At 35.8% G+C, this 20,782-nt stretch overlaps 1 protein-coding gene across 4 annotated transcripts in view; it reads left to right on the top strand.

Annotated features, from left to right (window-relative positions):
• The window catches only part of NAALAD2 (N-acetylated alpha-linked acidic dipeptidase 2), a 51,961-nt gene that overhangs the window by 25,476 nt on the left and 5,703 nt on the right, over positions 1 to 20,782 (top strand). Inside the window, exons 14-19 of one of the 4 annotated variants that reach the window (XM_084783816.1) lie at positions 996 to 1,087; positions 3,132 to 3,222; positions 6,153 to 6,417; positions 8,341 to 8,422; positions 9,488 to 9,580; positions 17,187 to 20,408. In XM_084783816.1, coding sequence (XP_084639942.1) covers positions 996 to 1,087; positions 3,132 to 3,222; positions 6,153 to 6,417; positions 8,341 to 8,422; positions 9,488 to 9,580; positions 17,187 to 17,310 — 747 coding nt within the window. In that variant the 3' untranslated portion in view covers positions 17,311 to 20,408. Of the gene's footprint in view, positions 1 to 995; positions 1,088 to 3,131; positions 3,223 to 6,152; positions 6,418 to 8,340; positions 8,423 to 9,487; positions 9,581 to 11,948; positions 20,409 to 20,782 lie in introns of those variants that run through there. The other 3 variants (XM_084783815.1, XM_084783814.1, XM_084783817.1) reach the window with 3 other exon arrangements.

The following is a 20,782-nucleotide window of genomic DNA, read 5'->3' as shown; positions in this document are numbered from 1 at the left end:
TTTACATTTTACCATCTTAGTATATCTCACCTTCTACTTTAATTTCACATCTTGTGAAATGAAAACCCATTTACATCTCTACTCATCTTTATAACTCTTCCCTAGCTCCCACAATCCCTTTATAATTTTGTGATCTCTATAGGCATTCCAAGTTGGATACAAAATTAAACTCAAAGCTATGCTACACCTGTAATAAAGAATACATGGTATTTGGCTTTCTGGGGCTGAAATACTCCACTTAGTATAATTTTACCTACAATTCTATCCATTTTCCTACAAATTTCATTTTCCTTTGGTGCTCATTGGAATTACATTGTATAAATATGCCATGTTTTCATTGCCTACTTTTCAGTTGATGAACATCTAGTTTAGTTCTATTTCCTAGCTACTGTGAAGAGGGCAGCAACGGGCACAAACATGCAAGCAGCTTTGTTGTTTGGTTTTGGGGTATATATTCAGGAATGGTGTAGCTGAGTCATATGCAGAGCTACTTTTGATTTTGAGAAAACTCTACAGTGATTTCTGTAGTAACTGTAGCAGTGTATAAGAGTTCCCTTTCCTCACATTAAAAAAAAAAAAGCAGCCTTGTTTAAGCATAATTTTAAAAACTCTAAACAAGTAGTACTCACTACTACTGATTTCTTTTCCAATACAAGTAGCATCATTCTGTCTGGTTGAAAGCAATTTATTAAAGAAAATATATGTGTATTTTCTCTAGTACCTTTACCTGAAACATTTAAAAACTTTTATTTAAGATGTTATCAATAAAAAAATAAAACAAAATTCCTTTTTAGGTGCCTGTCAATGTTACCAACAACAGCAATCATAAATGAAGAATTTGCCCTAGTTTTTTTTCTTCTCAGTAACAAAATATATTTTTATGTGAATGAACATGGAATTATATATACACTGTGAAAGCTGATACTAGTGTGCGCATGGAGTTGAATTGGTTATATACTTGCTTCAGTTCCTGATGCCACTGCTTGTTTATCTAGATCTCCAGCCCTGATGATGGATTTGAGAGGAAATCACTTTATGAAAGCTGGCTGCAAAAAGACCCTTCACCTGAAAATAAAGACTGTCCTAGGTAAATTAGAGTATGCATTTTTTCTACCCTGGGATAAATATGGATTCCCTTGCTGCTTAGACAGCTTGTCAATAATTTAAATATATTTTTAAAAACTGTCCAGCCAGCTGCTATTTTCATTACTAATCAGCTCAGACACATATTTTATTTTTTGCTCTTATTTTCATTTCTCTGTATCAGAGCCCTGGCTGCACTAGACTCCCTTCATCGACCAGGCTGGCCTTGAACCCAGAGATCTACCTGCCTCTGCCTCCCAAAGGACCCTCTCTGGGAGTCTCTCAGAGGACATCTATGTCGGGCTACCATTCACTAATAATTGAATATACACCATGTGTGTCTTTCTGGGTTACCTTACTCAGGATGATCATCTCTAGTTCCATCCATTTGCCTGCAAATTTCAAGATTTCCTTGTTTTTAACAGCTGAATCGTATTCCACTGTGTAAGTGTACCACAGTTTCTTTCCCATTCTTCAGTTTAGGATATCAAGGTTGTTTCCAGATCTTGGCTACTATGGCTAAAGCTGCTGTGAATATACTTGAGCAAATGTCCTTGTTATATGGTGGAGCAACTTCCGGGTATATGCCCAGGAGTGGTATATCTGGGTCTTGCGGTAACACTATTCCTAATTTTCTAAGAAAGTGCCAGATTGATTTCCAAAGTGGCTGCACAAGTTTGCACTCCCACCAGCAGTGGAGCAGTGTTCCCCTTTCTCCACATCTTCTCCAGTATGTGCTGTCACTTGAGTTTTTGATCTTAGCCATTCTGATAGGTGTAAGATAGAATCTCAGAGTCATTTTGATTTGCATTTCCTTGATAACTAAGAAAGCTGAGTATCAGTGTTTCTCAGCAATTAGATACTCCTCTGTTGAGATTTTGTTTAGTTCTTTTCCCCATTTTTAATTGGTTAATTTTATTTGCTGGTGTTTAATTTCTTGCATATATATATACACATACATACATACATAATGCTCTTTGTTGGATGTAGGGTTGGTGAAGATCTTTTCCCAGTCTGTAGGGTATCTTTTTGTTCTGTTGAGAGTATTCTTTGCCTTACAGAATCTTTCCGGTTTCATGAGGCCCCATTCATTAATTCTTGATCTTAGAGTGTGAGCTTTTGTTGTTCTGTTCAGGAAGTTGTCTCCTGTGCCAATGAGTTCAAGGCTTTTCTCCACTTTTTCCTTCTAACAAACTTAGTGTGTATGATTTTATGATGAGGTCTTTAATCCACTTGGACTTTAGTTTTGTGCAAGGTGATAAATACGGATCTATTTGCATTTTTCTACATACAGACCTTCACTTAGACCAGCACCATTTGTTGAAGATGCTATCTTTCTTCCATTGTATGGTTTTGGCTTCTTTGTCAAAAATCAATTGGCTTTTTCTGGATCTTTGATTCTATTGATTAAACAGCCTATTTATATGCCAGTACCATGCAGTTTTATTACTGTTGTTCTATAATATAGCTTGAGATTAGGGATGGAGATTTCTTAGTACAGTATTAGTTTGTGTTTTGCTAGACCCTGAAAAAAGTGTGTTTGTTTGTGTCCATTTATATGTCACATTTGTGTGGACATCACAGAAAAACATCCTGGGTTCCCTACTTTTGTCAGTGGATCTCAAGGTCAAACTCAGGTATCCAGGGTTACTGGCAACTGTCATTATCCTCTAGGCCATCTTGCTGGTCCCCGAATCAGTCTTGTGAAAGTTTAAATGCATTTGTTCCATTATAACATGTTCATATGTTTATTCTTCAAAATATAGTAGGCTCTTCCCTACTAAACAGCTTGAGATAGCCTATGAAAATGGCTCTTTAAGAAGTTCAAATGTTTCTGTTTATTTAAAAAAATTAGGCTGCAGTATTTCACAATTTTGCCAAACTCTGGTAATTTTCAATGTAGATTGTCACATTAATATTCTAGCAAATAACAATATCTTGAAAATTGTTTTGCTTCTTCCAGTTCTTATGAAGCAAGATACATTTCCCAGGTTTGACTTTGTATTATATTATGCACATACATTTACTTATTCATATTCTATATCTAGAATCAATAAGCTGGGATCTGGAAGTGATTTTGAAGCTTATTTTCAGAGACTTGGAATTGCTTCAGGGAGAGCTCGCTACACTAAGAACAAGGTAAGCCATTTAATCATTTTTAATATGTGTTCACTTTTCATTACTAAAACAAGATACCTGAAATAAATCATCTCATAGAAAGGGTTGGGTTCATGGCTTCAAAGGTCTCAGTCTGCAGTGTTTGTCCCACTGCTTGTGGGATTGTGGTGTACACCATGATGGGAAGACATAGGGCATACAGAGATCTTAGAGCATACAGGAAACAAAGAGCGATTAGAGAGGGCTGGATTACCACTTAGATACCTCTTTCTGATGCACTTCTTTTTAATTATGAAATAGTGGATTTCATTATGACATTTCATATATGTATACATTGAATTTTGATGATGCTTATCTTCCCCTTATACTTCCTCCATCCCCTCACACATCTTCCCATAGTTTTCTTCCCTTTTCCAATAGACCTCTATTGGCTTTCATGCTTTTTTTTAAATTTAGATATCTAGATTCTGTACATAGAGAAAGTGTTATACATCGATTATTCTTTGTATCACTTATTTTAATATGCCAATATCAAGTTCCACCCATTTTCCTATAACCCTTTTCAAAGTGTTTCTAGAACTTTTCAGAGTACAAGCTTGAATTTATGGGGGGTTTTCTTTTTCTTCTTTTTCTTTTTTCTTTTCTTTTCTTTCTTTCTTTTTTTTTTTTTTTTTTTTTTTTGTGGAGGGGAGGAGGTATTCCAGATGTAAACCATAGCAACGTTTTACTAATTTGAACTGTAACTGAATTGTATGGCATGAGGTAATAGGTGGGCCCAGGACCCAAGAATTGCAGGGATACAGACTGCTTGCTCCTGCTCCTGTTTAGATATACTATGAAGGGATGTGGACTGTTCTGTAAATGTAGAACTACTAAGGTTTTCAGGCAGTTCATGTAGAAGTGGCACATAGACAGCTGGTTATACATGTTAGTCACTCACATCCTTTTTCACAACAGAATTAGTTAGAAAAATCTTATTTTGTTATGGAGATGTACTTCAGTTGGATAGAGTTTATGTAGGTTCCTTTACCTGAAATGGAATATGGCAGTACATCCCTGTAATCCAAGTACTTGGATGGAAACTATGGTGGAACAGGAATTCAAGGCAATCTTTGGCCAAATAAAAAGTTTGAAATCAGATCAGAGGGCTGGACTCTGACTTAAAAACAAGTAAATTAATAAAATCTTATTTTGTAGTCTAGTTGTGTAGATCCTATATATTTCCCCCTCTTAGGGGAAATGTTTTGGTTGAGGGACATGTTAGCCCCGGGTTGAACATTATCACTTGCCCTTTCACATATTTACATGCCTGCTTATCATGAAGCAAGGTCTATGGGTAGAAAACAAAGCAAGTTTCTCTCAAGTTTTAATTTCTTCCTTTTTTCTACTCTGTACTGGTTAGTTTGTATCATGGTCATTCAACTCCTCTGATGATCTGCACACATATTTAGATATAGTGAACATGTGCTGTATTACTGTAGCCATGTAACAAGTTATATCATATATCAAACATTAGTAAATTTAACTTCTTTATATCTTTTAATCGATTTCAAGCCCAAATTACAATGTACCAATATCTTGATTGTACATAATGCATATTGTTTGCCAAGTTGACTATTACAATACAGTCAATTATAAAGAAGCAAACTTAGCAGCAGAAAATTGCAAATTAGATGAATAAGCATTGTATATTAATACTTACTATTTACTACAGCTGACCACCAAACAACATGGGTTTAAATAGTATGGGTCTCTTTAGATGCAAATACATTTTGAGATTTTTCTACAATTTGCAAGGGTACAAAGTACATACTCTAGAAATATAGAAAATATATGTAGATAAGTCTCTTTCATCTTTTACTGCCATGAAATATATATAATAAATGCAAAAAAATTAAATTTATCAAAGCTGTGTACATAATTATACATGGTACCATTTGCAATAAAATTTAAGTAAATGTACAGTATTATAGCTGCATAAATTAGCTATAGTCAATAATATACTGGCAAAATAATTTTATAGCCATGTCCTATGGTATTGTGGTGAAATTTTGAGTATTTGCTTAAAACGTCATGTGACCCCAATCTTCTGTGCTCGAGCTCTTTACCTCCCCAGTAAGTTGCATATGGTAGTACAAAAATGGTCTTTTATGGGTCTTACATATTTCACCATATAGAATACACACAGCATACAAAATAGATGTTCATATTATTATTTTGGTTGATACACATACTTTCAATTGTATGTGGATTAAGTTGTCTCTAACTCCTTTGTGGTTAATGGGTTAACTGTATATGGGTGACTTAGCTCTTTATCACAGTTTGCTATTACACCCTGTCATCAATTTAAACAAAGTTCTCTAATATTCAAGGACACAATACATGAGAAACACACAACTAGAAGAAGTGGGAGGTGGGTGCAGGGATGATACAAGGTTGATTTTTAGTTATCAAGAAGTAGTAAGAATGATAGTCCTGTAAGAACATAGCAGATAGCAAAAACTAAAATTAGGATATGCAGACCAAAGATTGAAAAATCTTTCTACATGGTATTAACATGTGATAATATGTTCATTACAGTTACTCCCAGAATCTTAACAAGAGATAACAGCTTATCAAGAAAATACTGATTGGTTAGGGAAGGAATGAATTACTTTTAATCCTCTGTAGGTACTAAACTACCCAGAACTTTTCATACAATTGACCAGTTTATAATTTGTAAGTGAGCTGATTTGAATATATGTTTCTTTGGTTATCAGAACCAAAAGGTTGAATGAAGGGCACATGAATCATAAAAGGAAGATAGAAATATAAAATTTAAATCAGTGAGCATTTTGGATATAGTGTTCTAATTAGATATTAAATTTGTTTGCTTAATTGATGAAATCATGGCTATCATTTATATGATTAAAATTATATGTATTAATGACTTTTCAAATCCTCTATTTTAGAAAACAGATAAATACAGTAGCTATCCAGTATACCACACCATCTATGAGACGTTTGAATTAGTAGAGAATTTTTATGATCCCACATTTAAAAAACAGCTTTCTGTGGCTCAGTTGCGAGGCGCATTGGTCTATGAGCTTGCAGACTCTGTAGTCATTCCTTTCAACGTTGAAGACTATGCAAAAGCCTTGAAAAGCTATGCAGCAAGTATCTTCAATTTATCCAAGAAACATGACCAGCAACTGAGAGACCATGGAGTATCATTTGGTAAGCTATTTTATAGATTTTAATGTAGAGCTTTCTTAGCTCCTATCATGGGCAGTGTACTCTAGACAGAAGCCTTGCTAATTTACTAATTCTTTCTGACAAAATCTTAAATAAATACTGACTTAATACAAAATGTCTATGATGAATCCATTACTCATGAAATAGTGCTACAAATACTAAATTGGCTAAATGTTTTCCTCATTACTAATATTCTCCAAGCATTAAAAATATAATCACAGGTTCTATTATGTTAGTATTATTGAAATATGGTCAATATTTTGTGTACATGAAGGCTATTTTGCATAGATATAGTCAGTCTTTTATGACTAGCTGTCTATACCCTATGTCTTCTATAAAGTAGTGGTGAAACACAGCAAATTCTGTGGCACTAAACACTGTATCTGGAAGGAGCTGGCCTCATATTCTTTCAACTTTGTGTCTATGACTTTTAAAACACTTAACTTCTGCATTGCCCATTTCTCCTGCTCCTCTTTGTCCTCCACCTCCTTCTGGGTTTTCAAGTCAGGGCTTCCATCATACCAGTTATTGGATTACTTGATTTGAACGTGTTTTAAACAAAGCTTGTGAAACTGGAGGACTAAAAGGCCTCTTTTGAGAATACTAAATTTATTTATTTTGAAGGTCTCTCCTCAACAGATGATGCTCTAGTCCAGTGACCTGACTTACAAGCACTTAATCTGCAAAACAGATACAAATGCAAGCAGTAGTAAATCAATAATGTATGTCAATGTTCTGCTTAGAACACACACAACATGGATGACAAGTTATTGTAATAAAAGTACGTGCTGAGAATCTAATCACAATTTTTCCAACAAAGTATTTTATTAACCATTATTTGGGAATTTCACAAAATGTACCCTGATCTCAGTTCTCTCAGGTCTAGTGATCCCAACCTAGTGAACCCTCTCGGGGGGAAAAAAAAGAAGGAAAAAAAAGTTCAATGTATGTTTCCCATATACTCACTGGAGCTTGGTGAAAGTCCCAATGCCAACCTCTTAAAGAAAACTCAGTCCTTTAAAAACTTTAGATAATTCCCAAAAGTATGACCAGACTAAACATGATAGTTTCTCAGTCTAGTTATATCAATTTGTCACAAGTCATCCTTTGAACAAGATCACAAGTATACCATTATTTGATAATAAGAACTAGTTTTGCAGGCAGGCATGGTAGCACAAGCTTTTAATCCCAGCACTCGGGAGGCAGAGGCAGGCGGATCGGTGTGAGTTTGAGGCCAGTCTGGACTACAAAGCGAATCTAGGACAGCCAAGACTACACAGAGAAACCCTGTCTCGAAAAACAAACAAACAAAAACAAACAAACAAACAAACAAACAAAAAACAACTGGTTTTGTTTTAATCATGTAATAATTGTAGGGATAATATCTTATTTATACCTATATTCAGTAGCTAACATATCATAATTGTTTCAATATATTAATGAATGAATGTTGGGTTTGCATAAATAACTGATTGAGGAATTATTTATTCTTGGAACTTGTGAAAGATCATTCTCTTAATAACCAGTTTCGGGAGGAGTAGAGATATGGCTTAGTGGTTAAGAACCCTTTCCAATCTGTCACGAGCACTGATGTGTAGATCTCAGGAGTCATGTTGTGTGAAGCATAAGAACCTGTTACTTCAGCTCCAAGAGAAGATCTTGCACCCTCTTCTGACCTTCATAGGCACCAGGACACACTTAAAGACACACACACACACACACAAATACAAATAAATAAACCCCACTATTTGACTCCTTTTAAAATTCCCATCTTTTTTTATGAGTCTACAAAAAAGGTCACAAGAATGTTTTTCCTGCTTGTTCAGTCCTATCAGGGAAGGGACAGGAATGTGAACCTCTGAAATATGAACCACTAATTTTTATTTTTTTTATTTTTTAAAAAAGATGCCTTATTTTCTGCTGTGAAAAACTTTTCAGACGCTGCTTCGGACTTTCATAGAAGACTTACACAAGTTGATCTTAATAAGTAAGTTTCACATGCCTACTGAAAAAAGGATGGACTATTTCCCCCCCAGATTCCTGGAATTAAGTCATTGCTGTAGACCCTGGTCTGCACGGTAGCAGCATCAGCAACTGCCAGCTTATTAGAAAGCAGGACATACTTAGAGTTGTCTTTTTTATAATTTAATTTTTGAGAGTTTCATAGATCATTTCCAGCCACTCCCTTAACTCCTCCCCCCATTTCATTCTCAAGTTCACGGCCCCTTCTTTAATGACTCTAGGGCCAAGATTTGCACTTGGTAAATCCTAACTCTATAAGCTCAGGTGCTTTTGAATATACTTCTGTACATCCCTTCTCAATACTATTAATCCATCACCCATTTCTTTTGTATGGATATTTTTCTGAAATATTTTGTTATTGCCACTTTTAGGTAGAAAATAAATTTAAAATTATATTAAAACATTATACAATAAATATAAATTATACTAAAGTACAGTTTATTTCTTTCAAATGTAATCGCCAAGATTTCTCAGTCAATTTAGGGAGGTTCTCTTGTCCCTTGGTTTGTGGAAGAGCCCAAAAGATGTACATTGTTCAGCTACCCAAAAAGCAGCATAAAGATTGTGCATATGAAAGGATCTCCTTTACTTTTCATGCAAACCTACCCCTGCCTTTCTGACAGACTTCAGAAACCTTTACTTTTTACCTTTTTCCCCTTTTGCTTATTTTTATTGTTTATTCCTTCCATAGTGCGGCAGTATTAACTCATAAAGAATACCTTGATAGTTTTCTCTGTCTTTCTGGGAGGTCTGGTTATCCTACAGAGAAGAAAATCTTTCACTTCTTTTTTTGACCCCTCTATGGCCTTGAAAAACAAAGCACTTATCAATAGCATTCTGTTTTCTATACATGCTAGTAACATGACCCTGCTGTTATGTTGCTTGCTAGTTAATGTATATTACTGTTAAAATTAATTTTAATGGTCTATTCATTATTTTATCTATCTTCTCATGCCTTACCTTTATTTAGTATTAGTTTAATTGTGGCTTACTAGTAAATATTTTAATACTGTATTTCTTATTCTCCAAGTCCTATTGCAGTGAGAATTATAAATGACCAACTGATGCTTCTTGAAAGAGCATTCATAGATCCTCTTGGTTTACCTGGGAGGCAGTTCTACAGGTAAGGAATAGATGGTGCTCTACGGAGGGCACTAAACACCTCATTATAACCAAAGAAGCCTATCGAAGATTATTTAAACTAATGCCATTACAAGAGTGGACGATAACAACACAGTAAATATTCTACCTGTAATATACACACTAAATGTAATATAGGTAAGATTAACTATCTAGTAATGGTATAATATGTATCATCAGAGATACATCTCCTATCAATTAGTTCTTCAGTGTGTGCTAAACATAGCTGAGAAACAACAAAATATTCAGGCTACAAAGTTCAAGATATTAGTGTTCATGCAGTCAACAGTCTAAGAAATCCTTCTTGCATGCCGTCAGGTAGTCAGTCTGTTTCAGACTTACTGACGGAGAACTTACTGCTTCATAAAGAAGCCTGTTCTATTTAAAGGCTTAACTATTAGAAAGTTTCCCTCATAAAGATGTCAAATCTTTAACCTGTAATGTTTTCATCTGACCTGATCTGTCTTCCTCTTTCAGTCCATACAGTGATCTAGGTTAAGAGAGCTGCCACATCCCTTGAAAAAGTACTTTTGTTTTTTTTGTTTTTGTTTTTTTTAGTATTCTGGCTCTCAGCCCCCAAAGCCTATTTTCTCAAGGTCTTTTTTTAAAGTTTCTTGTGGCTGGAAAGATGGCTTAGTGATTAAGAGCACTTGTTGCTCATGAAGAGGGCGCAGGTTTAGTTCTCAGCAACCACATGGTGGCTTACAACCATCTGTTACTCAGTCTACTCCAGGGAACTGTCAAGTCTCTACTAACTCAGGAATGCATTAGTACATAGACTGAGGCATAGCATTCATGCACATAAGAATGTGAATAAACAAACCTAAAAAAAATTAAATGGTTCCTTGATGGAAATTCAGAAGGTCCTAGCATTTAAAGTCAGAAAAATCTGTGTTCCTCTTCATGCAGATTTAGGATTTAGTCTGTTTTGGCGCTCTTTGATGTTAGCATGTCACTTCTAGGATTTACCTGTCTGAATTAAGTTAAAAAATGCTACTTTACAAAGCTAGCTATTACTTTTCAAACTGTTAGTGGTTAGGACTAACATTCAAATGATAAACAGAACTTTTAGAGGCCAGGCCTTCTATTCTGACCTGGGAATTATTTCACGAAGCCTTCAATTTCTCAGCTACAAATGGATTTAAGGCGTTTAAAGACGAAGCTCAAGAAGGGAGGCATGCTGGAACGTGAGCTGTATTTAGAAACCTTTATTCAGTTACATACGAGCTATCAGTTTTGAATATATATGCATGTATAAATATCTAAAAAGGACTATAATTTTACTCTTTTTGGAAGTTACTAGTATATGAATCTCTTTAGAACTATTTTTTATAATGAAAATATCTGCCCTTTTTATAATGTTCAGACTGTGCAGCATGTAGTCTAGAGACAGCTCCAATTACATAATTATGCTAATTTTCAGGAAAACTCAATATTGTGTGTAGTATTAAGAAACTTATATAAGTGTGTAAAATGTGTACATTATATGCATGTTTCATATGACTATATGTAATATTTACGGGTAGATCTGCTTACTATATTCATATTTGTATATAAACATTTATATACACATATACACAGATCTTTCAGTACAGAAACATTTATATCTATATAAATGTAGCCATACCTTATTTTACAACTCTTTTCAGGAACCCATCTATTGATATCAGCACAGATGGCTTTAGCATTTTAATTCCCTATATAGTAGTACTTCATAGTTTGCCTTTCATTTACAGTATTAACGACTTTTTGTTAGAAGAACTTCTCTCAACCATTATGAAATACATGTTCTTAAGATGTCCTTGTGAGGGACTAAAGATACGGCTCAGAGGTTAAGGGTATTGGCTGTTCTTCCAGAGGAGCTGGGTTCAAATCCTAGCCCCCATATGGCAGGCAGCTCACAACTGTCTGTAACTTCAAGATCTGACACTCTCACATAGATATGTATGCAGGCAAAACACCAATGCACATAAAATACAGGTAAATGCACTTAAAAACATATCCTTGCGTTTTATTTGAGCATTTAGATATTCAGGCCTTAAGATTTCAGGGCCAAAATGACAATACATTTTCAAAGTTGATGAGAATATATCAAAATGTCCTCCCAAACACTACCCTATATTTTAAAAATACATTTTGAAATTAGTAATACCTACTTACATATTTGAATATTAAAGTAGTTCATATTGCTGTTTCACTCAGCTGTCGATAATGCTGCTGTATTACTGTAAAGATTTTGTAGGATGATTGTAGGATATATTACATACTTATGCTTTGCCAAACAACTTCTTAAATGTAGCTGACACCTATAATTTTTCATGTTTTAAAAATAAGCATTTTTGTTTGTTTAGGCATATCATCTTTGCTCCAAGCAGCCACAACAAATATGCTGGAGAATCGTTCCCTGGGATTTATGATGCTATGTTTGATATTGAAAATAGAGCAGACCCTCGCTTGGCCTGGGAGGAAGTGAAGAAACATATTTCCATTGCAGCCTTCACGATTCAAGCAGCAGCAGGGACACTGACAGATGTGTTGTAGGACAGTTTCTATCAAGCAGCTTCATCACTTTAGACACTGCTGAGTGCCTGGGTGAAACTATTGGAGGCGGGGTCTTGGTCTAATGGATTTCCTGCTAAAGGTGCTGCTAAGAATCTGAAGACAAAATTGTGTCTTTTCTCTGATGGTTCACGAAGCCAGATTATTCTAAAACTGTGATTGTCATGTCATGTTTTGTACTTCTACATATGTAGAGTCAGTCTTTCTTTTCTTTCTTTCTTTCTTTCTTTCTTTCTTTCTTTCTTTCTTTCTTTCTTTCTTCTTTTTTAACTCTTGCATGCTTGTGGAAGTGAAACAGGAGCAACCTAAATGCACATGGGCAGATGCTTGGATTCACTGTAGTACATAAACAGTGAGATACTACTGAAAATGATCGAATTGCCAAACACCCACCATTATTGTCAAACACTGATTAGTAAACAGGTAGGCATCAAGGAGTCCACAAGGCAAAATTAATATACAGTACTACTTATCTTTTTAAGAGGGAGGTTTTTGGGGAAGACGGAATCTTCAGCTTGGGTTAGTTACATAGGTGTACCACATTTACCAAATCTCATATAGCTGTCATTTAAATGTACACATTTTCTTGAAAGCTGTACAGAAATAAATGTGATTATGGGGCAACTCCCGCCCGCCCCCAAAAGTCAGGAGAAGAAACAGAAAGCACACCATCCTTTATAAATGATCAAAGAATACATGAAGTACACATGATCTCATTACTTTTCCATCCTTGCCATTAATGAGTGGTGGAGTGGAGAGTTATATGAACACAAATGTCACCGAGCCCCATACCGTGTACAGAGACAGGGCGGAAAGACAAGGATAAAGCAACACTGAGAAGACAAGGAGCCTCTAATGTAAGTGTGGGTAAAAAGTCTGGGAGAATTGCTTTCAACAACACACTTAACAAAATGTGTTGTAAAGATTGCCTACACAGGTATTCTTTTTATGAAGAGATATTTTAATTAAGAATGTTAAAACAGTAATGGGTCATGTTTAAATTGAGGCTGAGAATGTAAGACTTTTGGACAGCTTGGTAGCTCTGTAGAAGTGAGGATTACAGGCAGAACTGCACACAGGGGGCCTACTCAAACTGTTTCTCCACAATGCATACAGTAAACCTAGACCTCCAATTCAGGCCCAGCCAATGGACAGCTAATTCTCCACAGTTGTGGAGAGAGCGGAGACTACCTCTGACATGAACTCTGATACCCCCGATTTGATCACTTCCCCTTGGAGGGGAGGCCGGTGGCACACAGAGGAAAGGTCTGGATGAGACCTGAGAGGCTGTGGTCAGATGGTGGGGGAAGAGGGCCCCTTCAGTCAGAGGTCTAGGGGACAGAGGATAGGGTGGAAGAGGGCGGGTGGGAGGGAGGGAGGGAGGGATCGTGAAGATACAAGAGAGGGGATAACAACTGGGATATAATCTGAATAAATTATATAAATTTTAAAAAAGAGTAAAAAAAAAAGTAAAGATCACAGATTTTTTTCAGTCAGTTCCCTATAGCAGTGCAAGTAGAGTCAGCTCTGAAGGTGGAAAGACACCAGCAGATGGACATGGCAGAGCAGTATCTGTTTGGGATCTAACATTTCTTATGCTTAACTCTGTGTTAAGGTCACCTTAATAAAACTCATTTCAGGCTTATGCTGGCTTCCCCTCAAATTCTTGTCTTCAGCAAGTTGTCTAAAATCAGACTTCACCTGAGCCGAGGAATCTGGAAGAATTACTCCAGCTGATGCAGGAAGCAGTGAGGTGATATTCCCAGGCCTGCTCCTGCTTATAGTTTTCCACTAAGTGAATGAAATACTACACATTTCTAAACACCAAGACAGTAGTACACTATTTCTAAATCGCATCTACAGAAGATAAAGTGCAAATGTTTTAAAATTTCTGAGAATTACTCCTGCTGGTAACATACTTGGAAAACATAGCTGCCAAATTACACCTATGATCAAGCTGAGTTTGGGGTAAATAGTAAAATTTCTAACTTATTATTGCTAATGGGTTATTTTGTTATTTTTAGTCAACAGCTTATCATTGATGACAGAATACTATATTATGCCATGCGCACTGTGATCAGCCCATGACTCTGGAGGATGTGATACTATTAGCGAACTAGTTTAAAATTAGAGGCTTCAAGGTCACCCAACAAGGGCTCCTCTATCATAATCAGTGTTAGGCAAGTGAGAATTGGTAAAGGGTATCAAAATGGCCTCCCTTTGAGGTTGAAAATACCACAGGAAAAGGAGGATGGTAGTAGGGTGCTGTTGTAAGCCATTAAGGGAAAGATAAGGACAATTCCTCCTGGTAAATCATGCCCATCCTTCTAAATTTACTTATTACACATAAGTATTTTGTCTGCACGTGAGTGTGTGGATTACATGTGTGCCTATTAACCACAGAGGTAAGAAGATGGCACTGGCCTCTCTGGAACTCGAGTTATAGATGGTGATGAGTCACTATATGGTATTGGCAACTCAATTCTGGGTCTCTGCAAAGCAGTGAGCTTTTAACATCTACAATAACCTTCCAAGACCCCAAACATGGTTGTTACTTTTATAGACTTGTTTTTCATTCTTTAGTTCTTACATTTTCCCCCAAAAGACTGAGACATGACAGCAAGGGGACACATAGCTGTTGGCAGCTGGTGACTGACTGCTGAAGAGGGAGAGGGGACAAAGACAACTTTAACAATGCAACTACTGAGACACTACCCATGTTCCAGGAGATTGCCCCATACCTACAGAACACAATGACAGTGCTAAGTGAACTTAGTAGGTTTAAAAGGGGGAGACCCCAAAACATGAAATTGAGAAGGAATAGAGGTAGAACAGGGAGGGAATCGTGTGTGTGTGTGTGTGTGTGTGTGTGTGTGTGTGTGTGTGTGTGTGTACGTGCGTGTTTGACTTATCGCTGTCATCTCAATTAGGAGTTAATCCAAATGGACTTGTCAATCATTGGGCAGATCAAAAGAACTCTTGGGAAAACTGTTGGGACAGACATAGACAATTTATTATATAGTATGAAACTGTTGAGATCAGGCTTTGTCCTGCTCTAAGAAAATGTTCTTCCCTTGTGATGGGACATTTTTGCTAACTTTACACAAGAACTTACTTTATGTGGATGAAATGAGTGATGTTGCCTAATACAGTATCACTCAGTCTTAGCGCCCTGCTTCTCCTGCCTATTGTACTGAGAGTCTAAATACATGGATTTCTAATTATCCACACCTAGCAGCGACACAGAGAAACATTCTAGTCTAGATGATTACAGGCCAAGGTTATTTACATAAGCTTTAGAACTGCAAAGGACTAAATAGAGAACAGAGCCTCTTTACATTTGTCAGGATTCACGTAAGCTGTTCTTCAGGTTCCCTGAGAAAGTATGGCACCTGACTACTGTCTTAGTATATTCACCCGAGGCTACAGTAAAACACCCTGACAGAACAAGTCTTTCTAGCTCACAGTCCCTGGCCAAACTCATCACTAAGGGAAATACAGCGACAGCAAGAGACTGGTCACACTACACCAAAAGCATTGAGTAAGGAATGCATGCATAGCGCTACTCAGGTCACACTGATACAGTCCAGGATCCCAGGCAGGTCTTCCCACCTCAGCTAATGAAGATTTCTCTGCAGATATGTCCATAGGATAACACAATCTAGACAAACCAGGTGACTCCTAGCCATGACCACTGACTAAGACTTCTGCCATCAGAATCACTGCAGCAACTCAAAGCACACTCACATTTAGTGATAATTTAGCTATTTAAGAAAAGCAGAAATAAGCAATAAATAATTTCAATTTTGAATAATAGATGTTATTTAGGGTCATGGTTAAGTTTAAGGACATTGGGAGCAAAGGCCCTCATGTTAAAATTGAATTGCACTTTATTCCAGCTGTGACTTTAGGCAAATTATACAACTTTTTGTTCTGAATATAGATAACAGCAGTTTAATCATGTGGACGTTATCAAAAATAAAGTTAACATAAAATACTTGGCAAAGTGTTTGATATACATTGACTGTAAAGCCCTAAACTCCTGAACTTATATCACAATCACCAAGCATTTCAGGAGTGTCCTCTAGTGAAGTCTTAGACGGCTACTTCATCTACCTGAAAAAACAAAACCAACAACAAAAACCAAAACCCTTGAGATTTGAATTCTAACAATCACCTTTCTGTTCTTATTACCGCCCCCCCTTACACATACACATACACACACACACACACACACACAGTTTTAGAAAGACCTCCCGTCTTTAAAGATGGCTCCTTCCTCTGCTCGCACACTCTCCTCTCCTCTTTCAGGGAAGCAAGGAGTCAGGAAGAAATCTTAAGGTTTCCAAAGTTGCCAATATGGCTTCTAATAGGAAGCAGATAGTTGGAATCTGTTTGAATCTGGGTTTAATTACCAGAAAATCATCTAAAATTTTACAAATGTATCTTGTTCTTGTAATTGTATCTTATCATGACCAATCAAAAATAGCAAGCATTTGTGGAACTTGATACAAGTATGTTTTATTACTGACATTGAATCAAGGCCTGAAATGTGTGTGTGTGTCTGTTTCCCCATTCAATCTTCCTTTTTAATTTGTCTGATAAGATTACTTGAGGCACAGTACAGTTGTGTGTCCTTCAAACATCTGGTGTACTTACACAAATGAACCTTTTACTCAACCATTTTATAAAATGATTCATTCATTTAGTGCCTGAGGTATCTGTAATGTGTTATCGCCTTTTTCTGAATGGAAGGTGTCCTCAAAGTTAGTCAAGAGTACTACCAATGCTGCATCCTCAAGCTGCATGATCTTACATCCTACCTATTTACTCATTGATTTCTAATTTCACAGAGCCTCACTACAGAACTTCCTTAAAGCCTAGGCAACTTTATTTTACTTGTGACTCAGAAATATCTTTGAGAACCAATTACTTCTAAAATCTATTATCTGCCTGCTCTGGACTCTTCTAAAACCTCAGAGCTACTCAAAATTCTTACTCTCTAATCCATAGTTTTTTTTCTTTTTAAGGAAAGATTTATTTGTTATGTACACAATGTTCTTCCTGTACTCAAGAAGAGGGACCAGATCTTACTACAGCTACCATGTTGTTGGTGGGACCTTCGGAAGAGCAGCCAGTACTCGTAACCTCTGACCGAAGTCTCCATTGTAGTTTCCTAATTCTCCTTCCTGCTGTTATTTTATACCTTCCTCCTTTTTTCTCCTACGTACAAATGCCTTCTATGAAACTGATCGAAGATGTAAGCTATGTTATTCATGTGGAAAAGTGGATACAAAAGGAACTCAACTTTGAGCTTGTAGGCTACTCACAACACATGATATACTTCAAAACGGCCAAAATAGAATTTAAAGTCCCAGAACATAAAGGTGACTGAGTGGTGGTTAAAGAGATGGGAATGTTTGTTACCTTGATATGATTCATATACTATATACACAAATCTCCAAAATATACCCCATAAGAACAAATTTAAGACCAATTATAAATTATTGTATCTCATAACTGCCTGGAAATTCTTTTGTAGCCTTAAGTCTTATTTCCAGTTTTGAACTTAAGTGGAGTTGGGGACCAAGAATTTGCATTTCTAAGAAATTTTTATTGATGGGTGATCAAGCTAGTCTAGAAACAGTATTCTCACTACCACTAGTCTGAAAGGAGGAAAAAGACAAAAACGTAATGATCGTTAGCTATTTGTTTCTAGGTACCTCATTCCTTTACCAGGAATAAGTTCTAGATACTCCTAACTGTGTCACTGTTTTAAACATCTTAGATTAACGGGGAAAACAAAGGATATGTTTGCTGCTATATGACACACATCTACAAGGTCTGTAACACTACCTGAATGTTAATGGAAACCACTATGATTTCTTGCATTGAAGACTTTGAGATTTCTTTCAAGGATCTTTGGAGAAACCGCAGACTCTAAGGGATGACAAATCATAAATGATGAGTTTTTAATAGGCTATTAATCAAAACCATCCAAGCAACATGGCATATTTTGTGTAACTACTTTCTAACAAATCATAACATTTGTTAACAGTTTTCCATGCAATGTGCCAGTATTTTTTTTTAAAAAGCTACTCATTCAACTGATAAGCGGTACAGAACATGTCTGGACACAGGCAAAGGGGTCAAATTCAAAGTGCCCGAGTCTGCAATCTTTACTCCACAGCTCACTGACTTCAACTCTTCAAGAGTTCAACTAGTACGACATGAATCTTTTCCATTGCCTGTAGTAAAGAACAACATACTTCACAGTGTAGCCATGAGCAGCAAGTTCATATTCGTTGATGCTCTTAAAATAATGCTAGTTCGTAACTGATGTGTGCCTGTCAGTAACAGCTACCCAAATGTGCCAAATGGTAGAGCAGAATATAGGCAGCTATTAGTTGGTCAAAACAAAATTATCAAAACTAGTACGAAGGCAGTAAAAAGTCTGTAGAAAATCTACATGAAAACTGTATACAATCATCCAATGTTTTTGTGGTAAAGAAGAAAGTGTCTCAAACTTTGAAGTTTTCCTTTCTTCATGTTTAATCATTTGTATGTATCTAGGAAAATCTTTTTAAAATGATAACTTAACAATTTAATCATTTGAACAGCATATATGCTTAGTGGAAAAGGAGTAACAAGTCAAGGTATTTTAACATAAAATCTTTGTGGCATGAAATGTTTAAAGATCATTAATGAAAACAAAAGTCTTTAGAAACCTCTTCTTGAAGAATTTTGTTACATATAAGAACATCATGAAAACAAAAAAAGTAAAGTACTAATTATATTGTAGAGAAACCTGGCAAGCTAAGTATTTTAAGGATAATGATACATGCCCAAGGACATGAGCAGCTATCATTAATTAAAATGCCCATGCAAGATGAGGTGAATTACAGTTGTAAGAACAGAAGACAAGCATGTAAAAACACGACCTTCTCCTGATATGAAGGAAGTTAATCAATAAAACCTTAAAAATAAAAACAAATTAGACTTAATAGCTCGTATTTCAGAATAAGGCAATCAAACTACCACAGATTAAAAGTCAAGTAAAATAACCTGCAACAAAACATCCTGCCTTTTCCATTTGAAAAAGTTGCTTACAAAACAAAACAAAAACGAAGCTAAAAAATATGTTAATACCTCAGTACCTCTAGGTGGACAGTAGGTCTCTTAAAAAGTTTTTCAAGTTTACTGTGGGTGCATACAAGATCCAATTTTCAGGGTAATTTTTCTTTTTAATTTCATTCTGTGTATTTGTATTTGTGGGTGCTCACTATGAGAGGACATTAGGTTCTGGAGTTAAAATTATAGGTAGCTGTGGATGCTGGTGTGTGAACTCACAGCCTCCTAGGGAGGAGCAAGTGCTCTTAACCATTACACTATTGTTGATCCAGCCCCGAGAGTAGCCTCTATAACAAGACAGTTGGAAGCATTATCTCCCAGCACTCAAAATAGCTGCAAGAATGTTTTAATCATTTTCTTCATTCTGATGCAGAACTAATGTAAGAAAAATCAAGCAAATTATATGTAATAAATTTTTAAAAATCAAGCATAAACTACAAATGACACAACTGAATCAGTGCATTGGCAACACAGTTGTTCTAAAATGTACTCATGCAATCTATAAAAATCTGAATTCAATTCATGTTTTCTTCGTTTACATTACTGGCTTAAGTTTTAAGACACATTTCAAGAATTATTACTCTTTAAGGGTTCCACTACAATTAAACATTCTACTTTACGATAATATGCAAGGCTAATATCTTAGTTTTGTGAACTATTATTTAAAATTTTAACATGGGTAAACAATATACTTATAAAATATCTGTACTACTTTTATAATCCTGCCAACTAAAGTTATTTCAAAATAAAAGGTTAGCAAAGACAGGTCAATTTAGGCTATTACTTCCTTTGTACAAGCAAAAGCTAGACAGGAAAAACAGCATTTCAAGTTTTCTATGCTAAAGTGAGCTACAATGTATATAAAGTATATCTATGTTTGATTGGTGTGATGTTGCACTAAAAGAAAGGCATATATGTATCAGAAACAATTTCTCAAAGCTAACAAGCATTTTTATAACTTTTAATAAATTGCTAAGGTAAAACATTTTTCTTTAAAAATACTCTCTCATTTTACAGAGTCTAAGGTAAATTTTACTTAATTTTTATCTGAATGACATGCAGAGATTCTGAAACAGCAATTGTTTCAGCAAATGTAGCCCCTGCAAACTGTATTAAAGAAAGGAAGAAAGAAAGAAAGAAAGAAAGAAAGAAAGAAAGAAAGAAAGAAAGAAAGCAATGCTGTACAATCAAGTCTGAAGTTGAAATCTTCACTGGCTTTAACAGTGACACCCCAAAAGACAAAGCTGCTATTCAAGGGAAAATAAGACCACCTCAATAAGTGATACAGGTATAATTATTTTGAATCAAATTATTTCAACATCTTTCCTCAGGTAGTAAACAAGATCTCTTTTTTGAAATGTATTTCTGTTTAACTAGAAACTTAAGAGATACTATTAGGATCCTAGCTCTTTACTGCCAAAAAAAATATTTAGCATGTTCCTGCCTCATCAAAGCCTGAAAGCTAGATGTGCGTCTTTACACTTGTGGACAGAGC

The sequence above is a fragment of the Acomys minous genome, assembly GCF_964271855.1.
Source record: "Acomys minous genome assembly, chromosome: 5".
Taxonomy (NCBI): Eukaryota; Metazoa; Chordata; class Mammalia; order Rodentia; family Muridae; genus Acomys; species Acomys minous.
Note: the sequence above shows the minus strand (reverse complement) of the source record. Positions and strands in the feature narration are given on the sequence as shown.